At 44.8% G+C, this 20,290-nt stretch overlaps 2 protein-coding genes across 3 annotated transcripts in view; both read right to left on the reverse strand.

The window, feature by feature from the left end:
* LOC125705360 (uncharacterized) overlaps window positions 1–20,290 on the reverse strand; it is a 311,911-nt gene that overhangs the window by 256,387 nt on the left and 35,234 nt on the right. The window contains exons 3-4 of the mRNA XM_048971904.1: window positions 11,686–11,793; window positions 11,190–11,282 (exon numbers count right to left, since the gene is read on the reverse strand). Coding sequence (XP_048827861.1) covers window positions 11,190–11,282; window positions 11,686–11,793 — 201 coding nt within the window. The remainder of the gene's footprint in view (window positions 1–11,189; window positions 11,283–11,685; window positions 11,794–20,290) is intronic.
* LOC125705352 (uncharacterized) overlaps window positions 1–20,290 on the reverse strand; it is a 148,972-nt gene that overhangs the window by 68,339 nt on the left and 60,343 nt on the right. The gene's annotated exons all lie outside the window — the stretch shown is intronic.

Consider the following 20,290-nt stretch of genomic DNA (forward strand, 5'->3'; position numbering starts at 1 on the left):
TCATGCACAGTAAGGCCCATGATCCGAGGGCAGCGGGGGCCAAAATACAGGCCAAGAAGTTTAATGCCCCCGCAAGTCAGAGAGTCCCTCAAAACCCTGTGGTGTAATGAAGGTGGGGGCTGGAGCATATCAGCTGGGAGGGGATGCCGGACCATCCCGCGTGGCGGCCAGGTGACCCCCCCCGAGCCCGTACACCCTACATGTCACCCTACATCAGGTCTACACAATAACATCCTACTGGGTAAAATGTCAGGTGCCCAGAGTACAAGTGCATGGATTACAGTAAGAAAAAAAATCATCTGACTGAATTTTTTTTTTTTTTTAAACCAAACGCTCCGTGTCGCGGGTCCATACCACCTCAGCCATGCAGCAAATTTTCAACACTGTGTTGTCCATTATCCTCTAAGCACATAGTTGAATTACATTTGCATAACTGTAACAATAATTCAAGCTAACTAAGACTTTACCATTGTCAATAATTGGCTATAAATAATGAAACATTATTTTTCGGTGCAAGTTTTCGGTGCAAATTTATTTTAACAACAATGCTTTAGTAATTTTAGTAATATCCACAAGAGTGGATAAGAAAAAAGCCATTGCTTCCATAGACTATTTTTTATGGCAAACCACAAAAAGCACACCTGCCATTTTCATCTTTTTGCACCATGAACTGAATGTGTTGCCATTATCGCCCATTTCATTCAGCCAAGCCCATCTCCACTTATTCTTTACCGTTTTGTCGATGTCCGACAAATCTGTGCAGAAACGCGTGCAGAAGCGCGTCCATGCTGACAAAACCGAAAGCAAACTGACGCGCGTGAGTGATGTCCTGTAAAATACGGCTTTACGGACTATTTATATAGCCTACGTTTAAAAATAACCTAAACTCATTTAAAAACAGGCTGAAAAATCCCAAGGTTCCGAACCAAAATACAGGAAATTTAGAGCAGCGTCGCATTGCCATTCCTCTGTTACAGTTTTTCTCAATTGGTTTGGCTCATTTCTTGAAACAGAAATGACATTCTCAAAATAACATGGACAAATCTCCAAACCACCTTGCAATTGTTCACAACAGAATGGCATTTCTCATTGATTTCATCAAATTGCAAATGTCTTAGTACATGTCTCAATTGTCTCAGTGCATCTTTGCAAATGATTAAGTACAAGTAGCCTACAGTTATACAGTTAGCCCACATTTAGCACATTTTGACTCAACCATTTAACCATTTAACCAATCAACTTTGGGAGTATATATATGTAGATTGCCCACAGCACAATCACTGCTGTAGAATGTTTTGAGAATGGAGGACGTTCACAACGCTGAACTGCAGCAACATGCTCGTGGAAGAGCAATTGGAAGGCGTGTAAGAATACGTGGTGGTGGTAGAGGAAGAAATAATCGAGGAAGAGGTGGAAATAGAAGAGTCAGAGTCTCTGATGAAATCAGAGCCACACTTGTGGATCATGTCATAAATCATGGTTTTACAATGGAAGAGGCTGGTCGAAGAGTACAGCCTAATGTAAACAGGTCCACAGTGTCATCAATTGTGCAAACCTTTCGTAGGGAAAACAGGTACATATGTATTTTTTTGTTTTACAGTATGTAAAGTATTTTTACAGTATAAACAACAATATTGTAAAGGTAAATGCAAGTCTATTTGTTCATTCTATATAACTGTCCGACAACCTCGCGCTGGTGGCAGAGCAGCAGTATTTAACCAACTGCAAGAACAAGAAATTTGCAACATGGTCATAGCCAACAATTCCATCAGGCTAAGAGAGATCCAAAGTGCAATCATAAATGACAATGAGGTCTTTGCAAATATAAATTCTGTCAGCATTTCCACCATAGACAGAGTTTTAGAAAGACATCAGATGACTATGAAACAGCTCTATAAGGTGCCATTTGAGAGGAACAGTGAAAGAGTCAAGGCGTTGCGGTACCAGTATGTCCAGGTAAACCATTGGTGTGCACTTAGTGAGTTTTCCTGTATTTCTAAGATGCCTGTATTACATTACTGTAAGTTTCAGAAACCCATAAGAAAATACATTTACTGTTACATTTTTTCCTGTGTTCCTTCATAGAGAATCATGGAGTCAGAACTACATGAAACGACCCACATTCTTGTTTTTGTGGATGAGGCTGGGTTTAATCTGTCCAAAGGCCGGAGACGTGGTCGCAATCTCATTGGACACCGAGCCACAATTGACACACCAGGCCAACGTGGGGCCAATATTACAATGTGTGCTGCCATTTCAGAGAACGGTGTGAGCACACATATTCCACACATTGGGCCCTATAATACCCAACTTCTCCTGGCCTTCCTAAATGCACTTTACAGGGACCTGATTCCAGAACAAGAAAGAGGTTTGGTTAGACCACATTTGCCTAATTATGTTGTTGTCTGGGATAATGTCAGCTTCCACCGAACCAACAGTGTTAGTGACTGGTTTGCTGCACATGAAAGGATAACAGTGGAATTCCTTCCACCATACTCTCCGTTCCTAAATCCAATAGAAGAGTTTTTTTCAGCATGGAGGTGGAAAGTGTATGATCATAGACCACAAAATCAGATGTCTTTGTTGGATGCCATGAATGCTGCATGTGAGGACATCACAGCTGACCATTGCAGGGGATGGGTGCGGCATTCAAGGAGATTTTTTCCACGGTGTGTGGCAATGGAAAACATCAGATGTGATGTTGATGAAAATCTTTGGCCTGACCAACGTGAGCGACAAGATGTCCACCAAGAATAATTTGTTTTTTTTTTCCTCATGAATGTTATTTGTTGTTTTTGTGTATTTGTGGTAATACACAAATATGAAATGTAAAGTGAAATCTTGTTACTCTTGTCAGTTACTTTACATGTACAGTAATACACTTGATTTGTGTATATACACGGGAAGCACAAAAATAAACACTGTACAAATACAAATGTTCATAGATTTTTTCTTTTCTTTTCTACATACTATTGACTTTTCTCAACAAATATGAGATTTTTGTTTAAACCCTTAATTTTCATTAAATTTCATTAAATTTAATTTTCATTGTGGTGAAAAAACAACTAAACATTTTGACCAGTGTGGCTCACACAATGACAAAAATACTTTAGATTTTGGTGGCCTTGGCCAAATTATTGACACAATAACTAGGTTTTGAAGCATGAATTAAATGTTTTGGGTGAGTAACTACATTTTGCAGACATGCTATAAAGTTTTGAAGTTCCTGCAAACAGTTGTGACATTTGCACTCACAGTTTAGAGAATGTTAAGACTGTTTCGAAAAATGTGCCAAAGCAATTGAGAAAAACTGTAACGAAGGAGGAGTTTCACACATCTCAGATCACCAACCAAACCGTATGTTTAGTTACCTGACTGGTGCTGTCTATGGTTGTGATTGCTGCCACACATGTACATATAGAGCTTGGCCAGGGCTAGTACCATTTGCGGTATGAACATGGAGGTACCTCGCCAAGTAAATGAACAAGGGCAACTTCCTGCTCGAGGAAGAGGAGGAGGAAGAAGAAGAAAAGGAGGAGGAGTGAGGATGCGTGGTGGTGGAATGGGGGGAAGAGGCCGAGGAGCACGAAGACACCATGCTGTCCCCGATGAAATTCAGGCCACCATTATAGACCATGTTGTCAGCCATCACCTCACAACGGCAGAGGCAGGTTGCCAATGTGCCTCACTCTACATTCTCCCCCATCATCCATACCTTTCGCAAGAAAAACAGGTATGTACTCAGTGGCCGTAACGTCATTGACCAGCGGGCCAAAGTGGATGTCCCAGGCCAACGAGGGGGCAATTTAACAATGTGTGCTGCCATATCTGAGAATGGTGTAGTCACACACATCCCCAATTTAGGCCCATACAACACTGAAAAGCTCCTCATTTTCTAAGACCGTCTTTATACTGATCTGGTCCCAGAAAATGAGAGAGGTCTCGAAGGGCCTCACCTACCACACTTCTCATCCAAGGATGCTCATGGAGCTACTACCATCATACTCTCCTTTCCTCAATCGGATTGAGGAGTTTTTTTCCGCTTGGAGGTGGAGAGTGTATGAACATTGGGCTCAAGACCAGAGGTCCCTGCTCCATACAATGGATGCTGCATGCGAGGACATCACAGGGGATCAGTGTAGGGGATGGTTGAGACATTTGCATCGTTTCTTCTCTCGCTGCATCGCAAGGGAAAATATCCGCTGCGATGTGGACGAAAATCTATGGCCAGACAGAAAGCAGCGTGTGGATGGTCAGGAGGATGAGGATAGTGGCCAGGAGAGGGAGGGTGGCAACAGCGACCAGTGAAAGTCTTACTGTAGTTGTGAAACTGTATTTATAGCACTGTAGGCTAGATATAATTTTTCTTTTTTGTTTGTGTCTATGTTTCATACATGTACAGAATACTGTATACATTTTCTTTTTATGTACTGTAATGTATGGAAGTTACTTTATGTGTGTGAATAAAAATGGTTACAATTCCTTGGCAGTATGAGTGCAGTGTGTGTGATGTCAAACTTTGAAGGCTGCTCTTACTGTAAAATCCTTTTTTTTCAGTTTTATACATAATTGTATTCTGTTAGCTAGACCTCTGCCATAGTGACAAAACATCTAAACATTTTGTATGGCAGTACTCACACAATGCCAAAGGGACGATGCATTTTGGGGGCACTGACTATTCAGATTAGAAAGAAATGTAGTTTTGACACATGAGTAAACTGTTTTAGGAGAGATATGAGCTTTTGCAGGTGAACCATGTTGCTCTGATCAACCATCCAGGTTTATTTTGACAAAAGCACCAAGAATGATGAGAATGTCCGATCTGTGTCGAGAAATGAGCCAAAGCTATTGAGAAGGATCTTTGCCATTTTGGAGACACTGACTGTTTAAATGAGAAAGGGATTTAGATTGAAGCCTGAGTGAACAGTTTTAGAAGAGATATGAGCTTTTGCAGGTGAGCTATAGTGTTGTGCTAAACTGTAAGAGTGTTTTGCCAAATGATCTTAGAGTTTTGAGAATGTAATTTCTGTTTCAATAAATGAGCCAAACCAATTGAGAAAAACTGTAACAGCAAAAAAAACGGAACGGACTACAAAACTGCTGATATTTATTCATTTTTAACGGGGCATAAGCTCTCGCAGCACTTGCGATACCGGAGCCACTGTCCTGATTCTTGAGTTTCGGAGTTTTGGCTTCTTTAAGCAATGGGTTTTATCCATTGTTTTCCTACCTTTTTTTTTAGCAACTATTAGCGAATGAGACACTTCATGACACACCACTGACTTCCAAACATAAATGAGTTCTATTCCGAACTTTTTCGAAAATGCAAAATATACTACTACTTGTCAGGATCGCCCGAGAAGCGGGTGAACGCGCTGGCAGGCGGGCAGGCGAAAGCAGGGTGAACGGGGATTTATTGAACAAGTAGGGTGCAGGGAACATCTCACACGACTAACATCAATGACAGACAAAGGAGTCAGGCAAGACATGGACTTAAAAAGACAGGACTGGTTGAAAATAATCAGACACAGCTGGGCACGATCAGGGAAAGAACACGTGGGTAATCAGGGGGGCGTGGCACACGAGGATCGGACGAGCTGGGCGTGACACTACTAGCCTATTATTATTATTATTATTAAGAGCAACTCTCAAGTTACGTCCTATAAACACAATTACATTGCTACACCTCCTGCATTTCTGACATGTAACACAGTGAACATTTGTACAAAAACAATTTCCTTGTGTTTTCCAAACATTTAACCATCACCAATTCGAGTGTCTCTTAAACCCAAAACATTTTATAAATCCAGTCTATTAGGCTTCACCACCTCTCGGCCAGATCTTGTTCTGAGTCCCACATGTCGCTGGGGCGTTGTTTCTGGCGTTGTTGTTGGAGTGTGTATCAGGGGTAGAGTAACGCACTCCTGAGACGGCTCCTGCACGCCACTGCTGTGTTCATCAGAGGACTGCATTGGAGTCAGGTGACGACGATTGGGCCGCCCTGTCCCATGTGGCACATCCACCAGGTATGAGTGTGGGGTGCCGTGTTCCTTGACAACTGTCCCCTGCACCTTAGAGTCAGTCACCCATACTGTGTTACCAGGCTGGAGTTGACTCAGGTTCCTAGTTCTGTGTCGTGCATTGTAACTGAAAGTACTGGATCTCCTCCTCCCGGGAACAAACCGCATCGTCATCAGGCAGACAAGGCCGCAAAAGCTGAGGAAGGGCTGGCACAGTGGTCCGCAGACGCCTGCCCATGAGGAGTTGTGCCGGACTACACCCGTGAAACAGCGGTGTGGACCTGTACGCCAGCAATGCCAGGTATGGGACAGATGCTTTCTTTAGAAGGCTTATGACAGTCTGAACTGCTCTCTCGGCCTCCCCATTGCTTTGAGGAAACAGTGGACTACTTGTCACATGTTTAAACCCATATGCAACTGCAAAGTGTGCAAAGTCCATCCCTGAAAATTGTGGCCCATTGTCAGTCACCAAAGTTTTGGGGATGCCATGTCTAGCAAACATTGATTTAAGACGGGTAATCGCAACAGAGGACTTTGCGGGCAACATGCGAGCAATTTCAACATACCTGGAATAGTAATCCACTACAAGCAGGTACTCTTGCCCTTTCAATGTAAATAAATCTGCTCCCAGCCTCTGCCATGGCCTCTCAGCGTATACAGTAGGCAGAAGTGGCTCCCTGTGATTGTCCCTCTCCTTCAGACAAATCCGGCAATTATGAACGACTTCATTCAGCTGATGGCTAAGGCCAGGCCACCACACAGACTGACGTGCCCGAGACCTGCACTTGACCACACCTAAGTGTCCCTCATGGAGTTTACATAGAACATCGTTGCGCAGTGCTGAAGGTATCACAAGCCTTGTGCCCTTAAGCAACAGTCCATCGTGTACTGTAAGGAAAGCACGCTCAGGCCAGTATGATTTTAGTGGTCCAACACACCCAGAGCGATCGGGCCACCCCTCTGTGCACCATTTCATCACTTGAGCGCAAACACTATCAGCCCCAAGGTGTTTCTTCAGTTCAAGTATGAGCTGCTTGCAGGCAGGTTGTTCAACAGCACGTCAACATAAATGTTTGTACTCTCCATTAGATCCATGTCACCTTGGTGGGGCTTCGTCTGGACTGGAGCCCGTGAAAGTGCATCCGCAGTCCATAAGTCCCTCCCTGGAACATGTATAATAGAATATGTAAACCTCATCAGTCGCATTCGGAAGCCCTGAATTCTGGGAGGTAGAGTATCCAAAGCTTGTGCTCCAAGGAGACTGAGAAGTGGTTTGTGGTCCGTCTCGATCGTGAAGTGTATGCCAAGCAGATAATCTCTGAATCGCTCACATGCCCACGTTAGGCCTAGTGCTTCTTTTTCTACCTGAGCATAGCGCTGCTCCGTGGGGGAGAGGGAGCGTGATGCATGTGCCACAGGTTTCCATTCGTCGGCCCACTTCTGAGTGAGGACCGCCCCCAACCCGAAGGATGAAGCATCTGCTGACACTTTACTGTCCTTGTTGGGGTCGTACAGGGCCAACACGGGAGTTGAGGACAACTCTTCTTTTAAAACCTTAAAGGCTTTAGCCTGGTCTGGTCCCTAAACCCAATGGTTCCGTTTGGACAACAAGTCTCTGAGCGGCTTGTCCTTCTATGCTAGATTAGGGATACATTTCCATAATTAATTCACCATCCCTAAAAGACGTCTTACCTCTGAGACATTTGTAGGTGGTGGCATATTCAGAATCGCCTCTGTTTTGGCTGGATCGGGGAGAATTCCCTCGGCGGAAAGAAGGTGACCGAGAAAGTTCACCCTAGTCTTGGACAGGTCACACTTTTTCAATTCAAGGTTCAAGGTAATGCCAGCCTTTTGAATCTTCCTTAACACCGTGTGTCAACGGGCATCATGTTCTTCTTCGGTCTTCCCCCAGACAAGCACATCGTCCATGTGACACAGGACAACATCGAGTCCCTCTGTGACCTCTGTCACCATTCTGTTCTGGAAATGCTCGGGAGCTGAACTTGTGCCAAACGGAAGACGGTTAAAATAAAACCTCCCGAAGGGTGTAATAAATGTAGTGTACTTCGCTGTCTCCTTTGTTAGGGGAATTTGCCAGAACCCAGTGTTGGCATCTAATTTACTGAAAACCTTAGCACCTACTAACATGCTAAGACTCTGTTCTACCAAAGGAAGTACGTATTTCTCTCTGCATACCGCTTCATTCAGTTTCATCAGATCAACACATAAACGAACACCACCATTCTTTTTAGGCACTACCACCATTCCTGAGCACCAGTCAGTCGGCTCCTCTATTCTGCTGATGACGCCTATTCTCTCCATGCGTTGAGGTTCCTCCCTGACTTTACACATGAGGGGCAACGGAATCCTCCATGGCGTTTTTAAAGAAAATGGCACTGCATCAGATCGAAGTTTGATAGCATAGGGCCGCCGTAGAACACCTAAGCGGCTGCACAGCTTTGGGTTCTCTCCCTTCAGAGTCTCCATGTTAATGCTGTCAAGCCGAGCTACCAGATCTAAACTCGCAATAGCTGGCCTGCCCAGAAGAGCTGTGTGCAGGTTCCTTATCACATGCTGTATACCTCCTGTGCTGACTCTGTCTGTCCTTTTCGCAGCAGAAGGTCAGTAACACCCCCCACATCAAGAGGTTGCCGACCAGGTCCCAGGAGTGTCCTCGTCACTGGTTTCACCGCCGGTTTTGGGTGCGCGAATAAATGTCATTAAACAGCCACTCTGGGATAGCAGTCCCATCTGCTCCAGTATTGATCTTAAATTTTACTTTTGTGTCAAGCACCAGAATATCCACCATCTATGGGTCTTCTCCCGCGGACACAGACTCCAGGAACACAATGTCATCCTCAGGTATCTCATGCACCGTTGTGGCTGAAGCACACACACGCTGAAAATGTCCCTTTTTCCCACACAGGCGACAGTTCACCTCGTTTTCTGGGCACTGCTGCCTAGGATGGGAAGGAAATTTGCCACATTTGTGGCACCTGTTGCTGCCCGTCGCAAACTTTGCTTTAGCCGGTTTGAAAGCACTATTGACTGTTGGTTTATCCTTCTTGTGCGCTGCGCCGCTGTTAATTACTCTGTCGACGGCGCTGGCTCCCTTTTCGGTTGCATGTAAGTCACCAGACAGGCTGCTTTGTTGCCGTTTTACTTCTTCCGTCTGTCTTTCCATGTTTATAGCCTTTTCCAGAGTTAGTTCACTGTCAAGTTGCATGCGCTCTGACAATCTCGTGTCCGCCAGGCCTACAACTATGCTGTCCCGAATAAGGTCGTCGTGTAGGGTACTGTAGCGACAGTGTTCAGCGAGCGCGTACACGGCCGTTATAGAAGACTCAACAGTCTCGTTTTCCCCCTGCTTTCTCATATTAAACCTGGCTCGCTCGTAAATCACATTCTTTTTCACAATAAAGTGCGAGTCGAGTCCGTCGCGCACGGCATCATAGCTATCTCTCTGCTTGTCCGTGAGTGTCAGTCCTCTCAAGATGTCATCTGCCCCGTCACCCATGCAGTAGATGAGTGTTCACCTGGCTGTTTTCCGGGGAAACATGCAGGTTGCTTGCCAGGCGAAAACGCTCAAATCGCCGTATCTATCTGGGCCAATTTTGGGGCTTAGCGAAGTCGAACGGTTGTGGTGGCTGAATGCTGAAGGTAGCTCTCGGTCCGGTATTCTGTCCAGCACCAGGGATTGCCAGCTCCTCCATGACGAATGCGCAATGGCGCGGCTGCAGACTTTCGACCAGGCACGCTAGAGGTAACGTCTTGGACTAACGTCTAAACTGTTCTCCCTTTACTGTACCCCGGTGCGAGCGAATCGTCACTACTCACAGTGCACTTCTGACACCATGTTCTGTTAGCTATTCTAATAAGCGTGAGGGCAACACTGTAGTAGCGTTCAGGGAACTTTATTTAAAGCAACACCTTTCGCATCGAGCACATATCAGCCACTATCCCGCTTCTATCTTTCACCTTCCCCGCATCCCGTGCTCACGTCTACATCCCGCCCTCAGGCTACACAGCATATCCCACACTCGCTAGCCGGGATGTGGCTCCCGACAGGTTTCGAGGAGGAACCCCTCCTGCTGCCGCCGCCCCTCGAGTGGTATTGTTACCGGCTGGAGCGACTGGCCAACAAGGGGGCCAATGCAGTGCGGGACGTTATCCCGCGTGTGCCCCGGATCCTTAAAGGGGCCACACCAGTCTCGCCTGCTCCGGACCTGCCAGTCCCGCCGCCTGCAGCAGCAACGCCCAAGGCGCTCCCTCCGCCTCTAGTGACTTTGCCCCCTGTGACTCCTCTGCCCTCGCCCCGGCGAGCCCGACCCCAGCCAAGGGTCCTTATGTCTGTGTTCCATAAGGGGAGAGGACACAGACGCAGGGCTGGGGTCCCACCCTCCCTGCCCCCTGGCTCGCCCTCCCTCGCCAGCGCTGGGGCTCGGATGGCGCCTGCAGGTCCTGGGCCGCCAGGTTGGCGGTCACCTGCGGGTCCCCCGCGGAAGCCTCGTCGCTTGCCTCGGACCTCGGTTATTATTATTATTATTATTATTATTATTATTATTATTATTAGATACGCCCGGCAACAAGAAGGCCTTCTGCATCTCGTCTTTGTTTTGGGACATTAAAAACCTTTGAGACTGATGTGGCACTAAATGCTGGGGAATTATTTTCTCCTTACTATGAAGTTTTGCATCTTAAACAAGCATCGGGAAATAGCTTGTTTAAGCGAACTACCGAAACTATGATGTTTATTTTTATTTTTAGGAAGGATAATTAAATCGTAATTAAACTGAAGAAAAAGACAGCCTTTCCAGAACTTTGTCTGCGAAGTTTGTTTACCCCCCCCACCCCCCCTCATTATTTTTCCTTCCGATCTGCATCAATCTCATTATTAACCTTTAGTGCACTCAGTTGACCGAAATCCATCATAGTGACGGAAAAGTTTAATCCATGCAAGTTAAACACCAGAACCTGCAAACTCCACACAAAGAGCAGAGGTGGGACTCGAACCCCCAGCCCTGGAGCTAAGAAGCAGCAGAGCTGCCCACTGGGCCTGTGTGCCATGGAAAATGAAACAGCTCTAAATCTCACTATGGTCAGAATTCTTAATGTGCCAATGAACGTAAATGTTAATGTGAACAAATAAATCCACATAAATATACTTACACAGGAAAGCGGCCATGATTGTAAGAATTTCTCTAAGTCGTACTGTTTCTCCCATCCTTCGTAAGCGTATTGTCCGAAACACACCGAGACCAACTGAAATAAGGGAAGATAAGTGTCAGTCACCAGTCACAGACACAAACAGAGGTGTTCAGTGGTCCTGTGTTTAAAACCCTGCACAGCACTGTCACCTGGGGGTTCTGAGTTTGAATCCCATATTTGATGCTGCACTAATAGTGCACGGCAGATTTAAATGGGTTATGAAAGGGTGTTTCAGTTGGGTATTGTGTCATAATTCCCTAATTGTGTAGATATTAATTATGAAAAGCACACTTTTAAATATCAATGTCATTCCAAAGTTTAACATTTGTGTGTTTCATTCAGTATAATTTAGCAAAAAAATACCTCAGTACCAAGTTCTGCCCCAGTTTTCCTGACATTCCAAAGTCTAAGACAAATTTTTAAATAGATACTTTACAAAACCTGAAAACATACTTACCTGGGAATAAAACCATGATGACTGGAAACATTAATAAAGTGGAAAATGTTGCGAGTTGTCCTTTCCAAGCTAGAGCTGAGTATTTCGCCAGATAAACACTGACAGCAACTAAAATAAAGTAATAATAGAGTCAGTCACCATGAAATTCATGTCAGACAGAGTACAAACACAGATGTGTTCACTGGTGCTGCACAGGCCTGTCACCTGGGGGTTCTGGGTTTGAATCCCTTATTGAACATTGGGGTATGAAAAGCACAACCCAGAGTGTTTAGCTTGGGCATTTAATCATGCATCCCTAACTGTGCATATTAATTGTGAAAAAAAATACATTTCTGAAATCCTTGTAGCCAAAAGAAACTAAATTAACATATACATCATTCATCCATCCATCCATCCATCCATCATAACCCCTTCTCAAGTACAGTTCCATGGTGAGACTATCCCTAAAAAGCCCAGAGCAGGGTACACCGTGGTGGGGTGCCAGTCCATCACTGGACACATCATCCACTCACACACAATGGGTCATTTTTAGACCCCATGTAACCTAAATGCATGTTTTGTGTGAGTGTGTACGTGTGTGTGGGGACCAGAGCACCTGCAGTCAGAGGCGTCATGCTGATAGAGACTGAAGGGGCTCTGGGCCCCTCAGGGTTTTAGATTTAGGTTCCAGATCGTTTAGTCTGTTTCACAGTATTTCTTGAGTGAAAATGCATATAATTATCATATAATTATCATTGCTAGTGATAGATTTTTTCTGTCTTTAATGTGTTTCTGTATTTACAGCAAGGTTTAAATAAATTCTGAACAACACCGGTTACTATGTGCTCAATTTGCAACTTTTTTTTCCATGTAATTTCACAATGTAAGGATGGGAATGACGTTAATAATCAAACCTACAACTCCCATGATCCTTTGCTTCAGTAAGTTAACATGGCCGTGAAGAGCAGTATGCTTAGAGCAGTTATTAAAATGAAAACTTTCGAAACACATTAACTTTTATTGCACCAGCTGAATAGCTAATATACTGATTACTGCACTGTATCATTCATATACAAAATCACATTTTATCTTCAGAGGAGGAGGAGGTTGACTTAGTGATTCCCAGAGAGAGACTGGGGAGGGACAGTTACATTAGGAGACGCCATATTCAAGTGGAAGTAGGAAGCTCTGCCAAAACACTCTTTGGAGGCAAACAAGGAAGCTGCATGTGGTAGGATGATGCCTAATGGGGACAAAGATGGGGGGGACATATTTACCCATCATTGGTGTCTCCTTTAAGAGCAGACGTGTCAGTGATCGCCTGATTATCTGTTGTTGGTATGTGTGAGCTGGGCTGCTCCTCAGCACGTTTGGTGCCATGGAGACTGTGGTTGGTATTTATCCTTTTTTTAAGTGATCAAATTTTTATTGAACAAGTATTAACATAGAAGGAAACACAACAGACCGCCCACCTTCTAACTGGTCATGAATGTCGAACAGAAGGTCTCTTACAATCCCTAAGACACGTAGAAATGGTAGATTTAACAGAGGCCCAGTATCTAGGGTCAGGAGGAAGAGGAAGCATAGAGCTAATAAAATCAATGCTTGGCAGCACATTCAGTTTAATAATGGCCAGCCTTGTCTGGAATGAGAGGGAGAGAGAAGACCGCGAGGAGATGGAGACCTTAATGCCCTCCATAACACGGCAAAAGCTGGCAGCTGCAAGCTCTAGGACTGAGGGGAAGATGTCCAACCCCAGGTATCTGAAAGACGTCACCTGAGTAACAGAAGAAGGAAACGAGGAAAAGTGACATGCAGGATTCAGTGGAAGAAGAGAAGACTTTGCCCAGTTAATCTTATAGCCGACAGGGATTCATATGTCTGAGACAGATTAAGGACATGAGGAAGACCAGCTGGGGCATTGCCAAGGTAACGGAGCAGATCCTCAGCATATAAGGAGACTGTCTGAGGAAAACCTTTAACCAGGATAGGAGACATGAGATCTGACTGATGGAGAGCTGTGGCAAGGGGCTCTAATGAGAGATTAAAGAGTAAAGGGGATAGTGGACAGCCCTGCCTGGCACCTCTTAGGAGCAGAAAAGGAGGAGAGATGTTGGTATCAGTCAGGAGGAGTGAGGAGGGGGAGGAGTAAAGGGTCTGAATCATGTTGGTAAAATAGGAGCCAAAGTCCATTCTGTCCTGGACCCTCCACAAAAATGACCAATTCATCCTATCAAAAGCCTTCTCTGCATCTAAGGAGAGGCGCATGCTGTCGGTGACATGGTGGGATTTAATAAAGCCAGTTTGGTCAAGTTACAAATCACCGCCTGCAGCCGAAGAGCAAGAACCTTCACAAGCAGCTTGACATCGGCGTTTATCAGGGACAGCAGCTGGCAGCAGGACAGTCTGAGGGGTTTTCACTTTGTTTCAACAGTAAAATCATCATAGATGAATTAAGAGAAGGATGTGGAAGAGTGGAGTAGAAAGCAGTTTCCAAAATTCAGAAAGGAGATGGAGAGGGAAGCCATCAGCCCTGGAGCCCAGAACCTCTTCAAGTTCAGTGATTGAAAGAGGCGCATCAAGCACAGAGGCTTCTGAACCTGAGAGCTGGGGGAGGGGTTAGGCATCAAGAAACAAACCGGGATCGGAGGCTGGGGAGACAGAGTGGTGGAGAATAAATCAAAGTAAAATTTAAAAAAGCAGTTGCTGATTCCCAGAGGGTTGGTGGTTTGGACCCCATCTTTAAGTTTAATTGAAGAGATCATTGAAAATGAGTCACACTGCTTAAGCCTGAGAGTCAATAGTTTACTAGGTCTGTCACCAGACACATAATAGTGAGACCTGGTGCGATGAACCACAAACTCGACACGGTGTGACAGAAGAGTATTCAGCTCAGCTTGTGTTAGAAATACGGATCTCATGGTCCTGATCCACCACTGCAAGGCTCAGTTTCTAACTGAGAGGCGCTTTTCAAGATCAGAAATCATCTGATGACATTCGTAAGTCAGGCTGCTAGGGAAAGCAACCTTGGCATCACAAAGGAAGCCCTTATCAGCCATGCAGCAGTAGGCTGGGTCGTCAGTGGAGCCCCCATTAACAGAGATAAATTCTTCAAGTCTAGGGGTCAAATAAGCTATAAATTTGATTCTGAAGCAGAGAAGTATTAAATCTCCATTGCAAGGCCTGGGGAGGTAGAGAGGGCACAGCCAACTGGGGTAAAGCACACTTGTGATCAGATAAAGAAGAGAAAAGCAGAGAAGCATTAGAAACAGCAGGTATGAGAGAGCGAGAAACAAAGATGTAATATATGCCAGACTGGGACCTGAAGCGAGGAGAGAATAAAGAGTTTTCTCTGGTGGAGGGGTTCATTAGACGGAATGAGACCAAATTGAGGTCCTCCACAGATTTACACAGGGAACGAGGGGAGGGGGGCGCCCGGCTACCCACAGGAGAGGGAGATTTATCCAGGACAGGGTCGTGGATGGCTGTTCCAATAACAGGTTCATATTCCTGGAGTTTGAGGATATGGTTAGACAGATACAGGAAGAATGAGCCCCTCTGGTCAGAAAGAATATAAGAGAACTTGCCATCAGCATTTCCTCCTGAATTGAGAATATGAATTTGAAGGCCCTGCCTGAGCAGAATGACCAGCTCACATGAGGAGGAAGCAACCCTGTGGAACCTGTAGCCGCTCACTGCATCCCGCTGTAGTAAATGGAAAGTTGGGGCCGCTTAGCAGCTGAGCGAGAAGAAGGTGACACTGACAATTACAGAGCTGGTTCTGGCCGGTTCTGTTTGTCTGCACACAGAGACAGTAACTGTGAACCTTCTTTCTTATGGCATAGAATGATAAACATGAGGCAGAAGTATAAAGGAGCTGCACAATAAAATAACTGTGGGCACTTGTTGTCTGCAGACACGGTGTCCCGGCTTATTTGGTGCATCAGATAACCTAATAGAGAATGTGCTGCTTTCATACTCCGTCTTTGGCTGTTTTTCCAGGATCACATGTCGGCAGGATCCCATAAGCACTGGGACCAGGAGGTAAATAGGAAACAGGTTCCAAGGCCGCTGTGATCCAGGGAACCACAGAGGTGAGTAAAAAATTTTACATATATACTGGTCTCTCTGAACTGGATTGGCTGAAGCGACTTAAACTCACAGGAATGTCTGGGACCCAAGCAGTTTTCTTTTAAGCAAAGTTTGAATCTGCCCAGCGCTGGTGAATGACTGGTAAAGAGAACTCTGTCCTACAACAGAGAGAATAAAAAAGGAGACAGTCCATCCCGACCAGCCGACACCATCATACGCCACTGGACCAGTCGCCACTGGCATCACAATCACATCAGCCTGACCAGCCCCGTGCCCCAGCCGACCTGACATCCCCTGTCTCCAGTCATACTCGTTCCAGAACTGCCGAGCTGCAAAGCACAGGAAGCCCGTTGGGCCCAGATGACAGCAGTCAACTACACGATGTCCTCCAGTTGCTCATGGCTGGAGTGGCAGGACCCGATGGTGACCGTATGTTAGTCCACTGACCCTGGGCTGCTGATGACCTCAATGAAGTAGCGTGGAGCGTCACCAACCCCCTGAGCGTTACCCCGGGGAGTGAGGTTTGCAAAAGAACTGGGACAGTTCTACAGAGAATTTCGATCTCCTCTTGCAAACAACAGGAGAGAGAGACTGTCATGCGGTATTTGCAGAGGCTGATGGAGGTTAATGAGGCCCATTGTGGAATAGCAAGACCAGGCAACATGAATGCAGACTCAGCTGTGACCACCTACAAAGCCCATTTTAAATAGTTTCTTAAACTGACTGAGACCGGACATAGCTGCAAACAGACTGAGACTGGACATAGCTGCAAACAGACTGAGACTGGACATAGCTGCAAACAGACTGAGACTGGACATAGCTGCAAACAGACTGAGACTGGACATAGCTGCAAACAGACTTGCATCACCTGTGATTCTGGCAAATTACATTTACAGTAATTGAACAACATGCGAAATACGCAGAGAAGTTACTAAGAGGCAGAGCGCAGAAACAACAGAACAAAAAGGATGACGCTCTACAAGGCAATGCTCATCATGGTGCAGAGCACTGGAAATATAACGGCATGAGGACGAGGACGGGGCAGAAGCAGGGGCTCAGGGAGGGTCAGGGGCAGGATCCAAGGCGATAACGCGGCGGCCGGGGGGGACTGAGTCGCCGCGGGTGGGGGGACGGGAAGGGGTGAGTCCAAATACACACTGTCCACTGCCCTAATGATACTTTGCTCCTTACTAACCCTGCTAACTGCAATGAAGACTCTCTTGCTTATTATAATTCTCCGCGATTCTCGTGACACAAGCTATCATATATCTAAGACAGAAAGTACAGAAGCTGCAAGCCACACATGTAGAATACAACTCAGACATGCATAAGGTTTTAACCACTGTGACATTGATGGTAGAAGGAAAAGACAGAGTTTCTGGTTGATTCAGAAGCAGGAAATTCTGTAATAAAAATGTCTGAGTTCGACTCGCCACCCAAACTTAGCGGAAGGTTCCTGAACACTGTGGGAGCCTCTGGCCAAATTATAACAGAAAAGTTCACAAAACCTTTAAGATGTGTTCTGAATCCAGATACTAAATTCAAATTCTCATACCTACTATTTGCAGTGCTGTCCTGTAAATTTACAGGCACGAGATTTGATGTGCAAACTGGCCATAGTGCTAATCAGCACCCCAGAGGGATTGTGAGTGACGAGACTGAGAGAATTGGGCATGAGTGACCCAGCAGTTTCACTTTAGTGACACATTATCCTTCGCCCTTCTGTATGTGTGTGAGTGGAGACTCGTACCTACAGCTGTGTGTTCAGTGATTTACTTACTGATAAACCAGGCAAAGACACACGCACACAATGTATAATATATGAGCCCTAGTGATTTGCACTCTGACTGGCATGTTTCAAAGGGGGTCCAGTTAAGCAATATGAGAATGAATGGTATAAATGGAGGAGAGATGAGCTAAGGTTGGAAATGATGTTCTGGAGTGATAGGAGATGCTGTGAGTGTTGATGCTATGGGAGTAAAAAGGGGAAAGACTCACCCCTACACTCCAGGAGTGGGGGGGGGCAGGGGGCAGCCGCATGTGTCACTGGCCAAAGGTGCAGAGGATGAGAGGAAAGATCTGGGCCCCTGGGTGAGATGATGTATGAGTGCGGATGACTGGGAGTATATTTCAGCGTCCGATACACCCAGACAGTCAGTACTGGTTTGCAGTCCAGTTTGAGGGCAAATCTTTTACGTTTACCAGACTGTGTCAGGGATACTGTGAATGGCCGACGATTTATAATGAAGCTCTGAAGACAGCCTGAGCTCTCTGGGCTTGTCACCAGGCGCGGCTCTCCTACAGCATGTAGATGACCTTCTGCTAGCAGCGCCATCCGAAGGACAATGTGAAAAAGACACTGTAACACTACTATGCCATTTGGCAGAGCACCGGCACAAAGCCAGCCTGTCAAAATTATAATTCAGGAAAACTGAATGTCTGGGGCATCGTGTATCGGCCAATGGGAAGTCATTAGATGCAGGAAGAGTAACAGGGATTGGTTTTTTTTTGCCCAGCCACCCCCCCCCCCTTGGAGGACAACTTTATTTTTAATGACATTTTCAGTTACAAAACTTTAGTGAAGCTGTACCTCAACCACCTACATACTCCCTCAAAACAGTAAATAATAAAATTAAACAGGAAGGGAGAGAGAAGAGAGAGACTCGACAGGACTTTGAACACAGACACACAAATGGAAAGACAGACAGACAGACACATTGATAGACAGAAATAAAGTGCATGTATATTTGTATCAGATAAATAAATAAATAAATAAATAAATAAATAAATAGATGATGTGTGGGAATGTTCGGAATTAATTAGATAGTTAATAGTATGAAGTTGGAATGTAATGTATGTGTTTATTGGGAATTAGCTCACAGGCAAGTCTAGAGAGGTGATAAAAGACCCCAGACTTCTTGGAAATGTGGAAGTTGATGCTGAAATGTTATTTTTTTCCATTCACATCTGTTCTCTGACGAGGTTTGACCACTGCATGATGTTTAGTGTGTTTCTAGTTTTCCAGCTTAACATGATTGTTTTTTGCCAATTGCCAAGGCAACGAGCAGAGGTCTGAAATTTGGGATTAGTGGATTTATTGTTGAATGATCACCAAGCAGACAGAGGGATGGGGATAGTGGAATGATAGCATCCATAATACAAGAGATTGTGTTGATAACTTTTTGCCAAAAGTGTTGAGTTGGGGGACACGACCGGATGGAGTGGAAATACTCATCTACAGTTTTTAAAGTTCAATGTGAACAAATATCACTCTCTATGAATCCCATCTTGTGCATTTTGTGCTGGGCGATGTGTACTCTGTGGATCACCTTATATTGTATAAGCTGAAGATTAGTGTTATTAGTCATTGTGAAGGTGTTCCTACAGATCTGGAGCCAGAATTCCTTATCAGGAGTGATTGACAGATCTTTTTCCCAGGCTTCAATTGGAATGGAAATCATTGAATTTGCCATAGATATTAGTTTATATAATTTTTAAATAATGTTTTTCTGACTTGTTATTTTGAGTATTTCCTCTACTAATTGGGACGGCTGTAGATTGTTGTTAGATGGACTTATCTTAGATTTCAGGGCTGCTTTAAGTTGGAGGTAATGAAGAAACTGCTCGTCTCCTATGTCATACATATGATGTGGAAACGTGATAAAGCTGTTGCTATGGAATAGGTGCTCAAGGTGTGTGATACCCTTCAGTTCTCATGCATTAAGGAAAAATGTTTTTTTTTTTTGTAGAAAGTCTGGGTAATGCTATATTGGAGTGTATTTTCACGGTTTCATATTTACATAAAAAATTTTGTTGATTTTCCACGAGGCTGTTAAAGTTAAATGTTGAAATTACAGTGTTATTAAAACAGCTGTAGAGTTTCAGAGCAGTGCTAAGAAATGGTCAGTCCGCAAGTAAAACTTCTTTACATTCAGACTGTTCTATTTCTAATCACTGGTTATTCTGTTGGTTTGGATGTATCCAGTTGACAATATATTGTAGCTGACTTGCTAAATAATAATTTTCTAAGTTTGGTGCTTCAAAGGGGTGGCATGCTGGTGCAGTGGTTAGCACTGTTACCTCACACCTCTGGGACCCGGGTTCAGGTCTCCGCCTGGGTCACATGTGTGTGGAGTTTGCATGTTCTCCCCATGTCGTCGTGGGGTTTCCTCCGGGTACTCCGGTTTGCCCCCACAGTCCAAAAACATGCTGAGGATAATTGGACTTGCTAAATTGCTCATAAGTGACCCAGTAGGATAAGCGGTTTGGAAAATGGATGGATGGTGCTTCTAATCCTCCTTGAATTTTTGTTCCTGTAATGTAGCAAGTTTGATTCTGGGTGTTTTGTTTCTCCAATAAAACTTGTTAATTATTAAGTTCAGTAAGTTGAACCATCTAGTGGTTGGTGCAGTTGCTATCATTGTGAACTGGTAGTTTATTTTTGATAATATAAACATTTTTACTGCTGCAATTCTGTCAATTAATGATAATGTAAAGTGTACCCAGCGGTTCAAATCATCATCTATTTTTTTTT

The sequence above is a fragment of the Brienomyrus brachyistius genome, chromosome 12 (genome assembly GCF_023856365.1).
Source record: "Brienomyrus brachyistius isolate T26 chromosome 12, BBRACH_0.4, whole genome shotgun sequence".
In the NCBI taxonomy this organism is placed as follows: Eukaryota; Metazoa; Chordata; class Actinopteri; order Osteoglossiformes; family Mormyridae; genus Brienomyrus; species Brienomyrus brachyistius.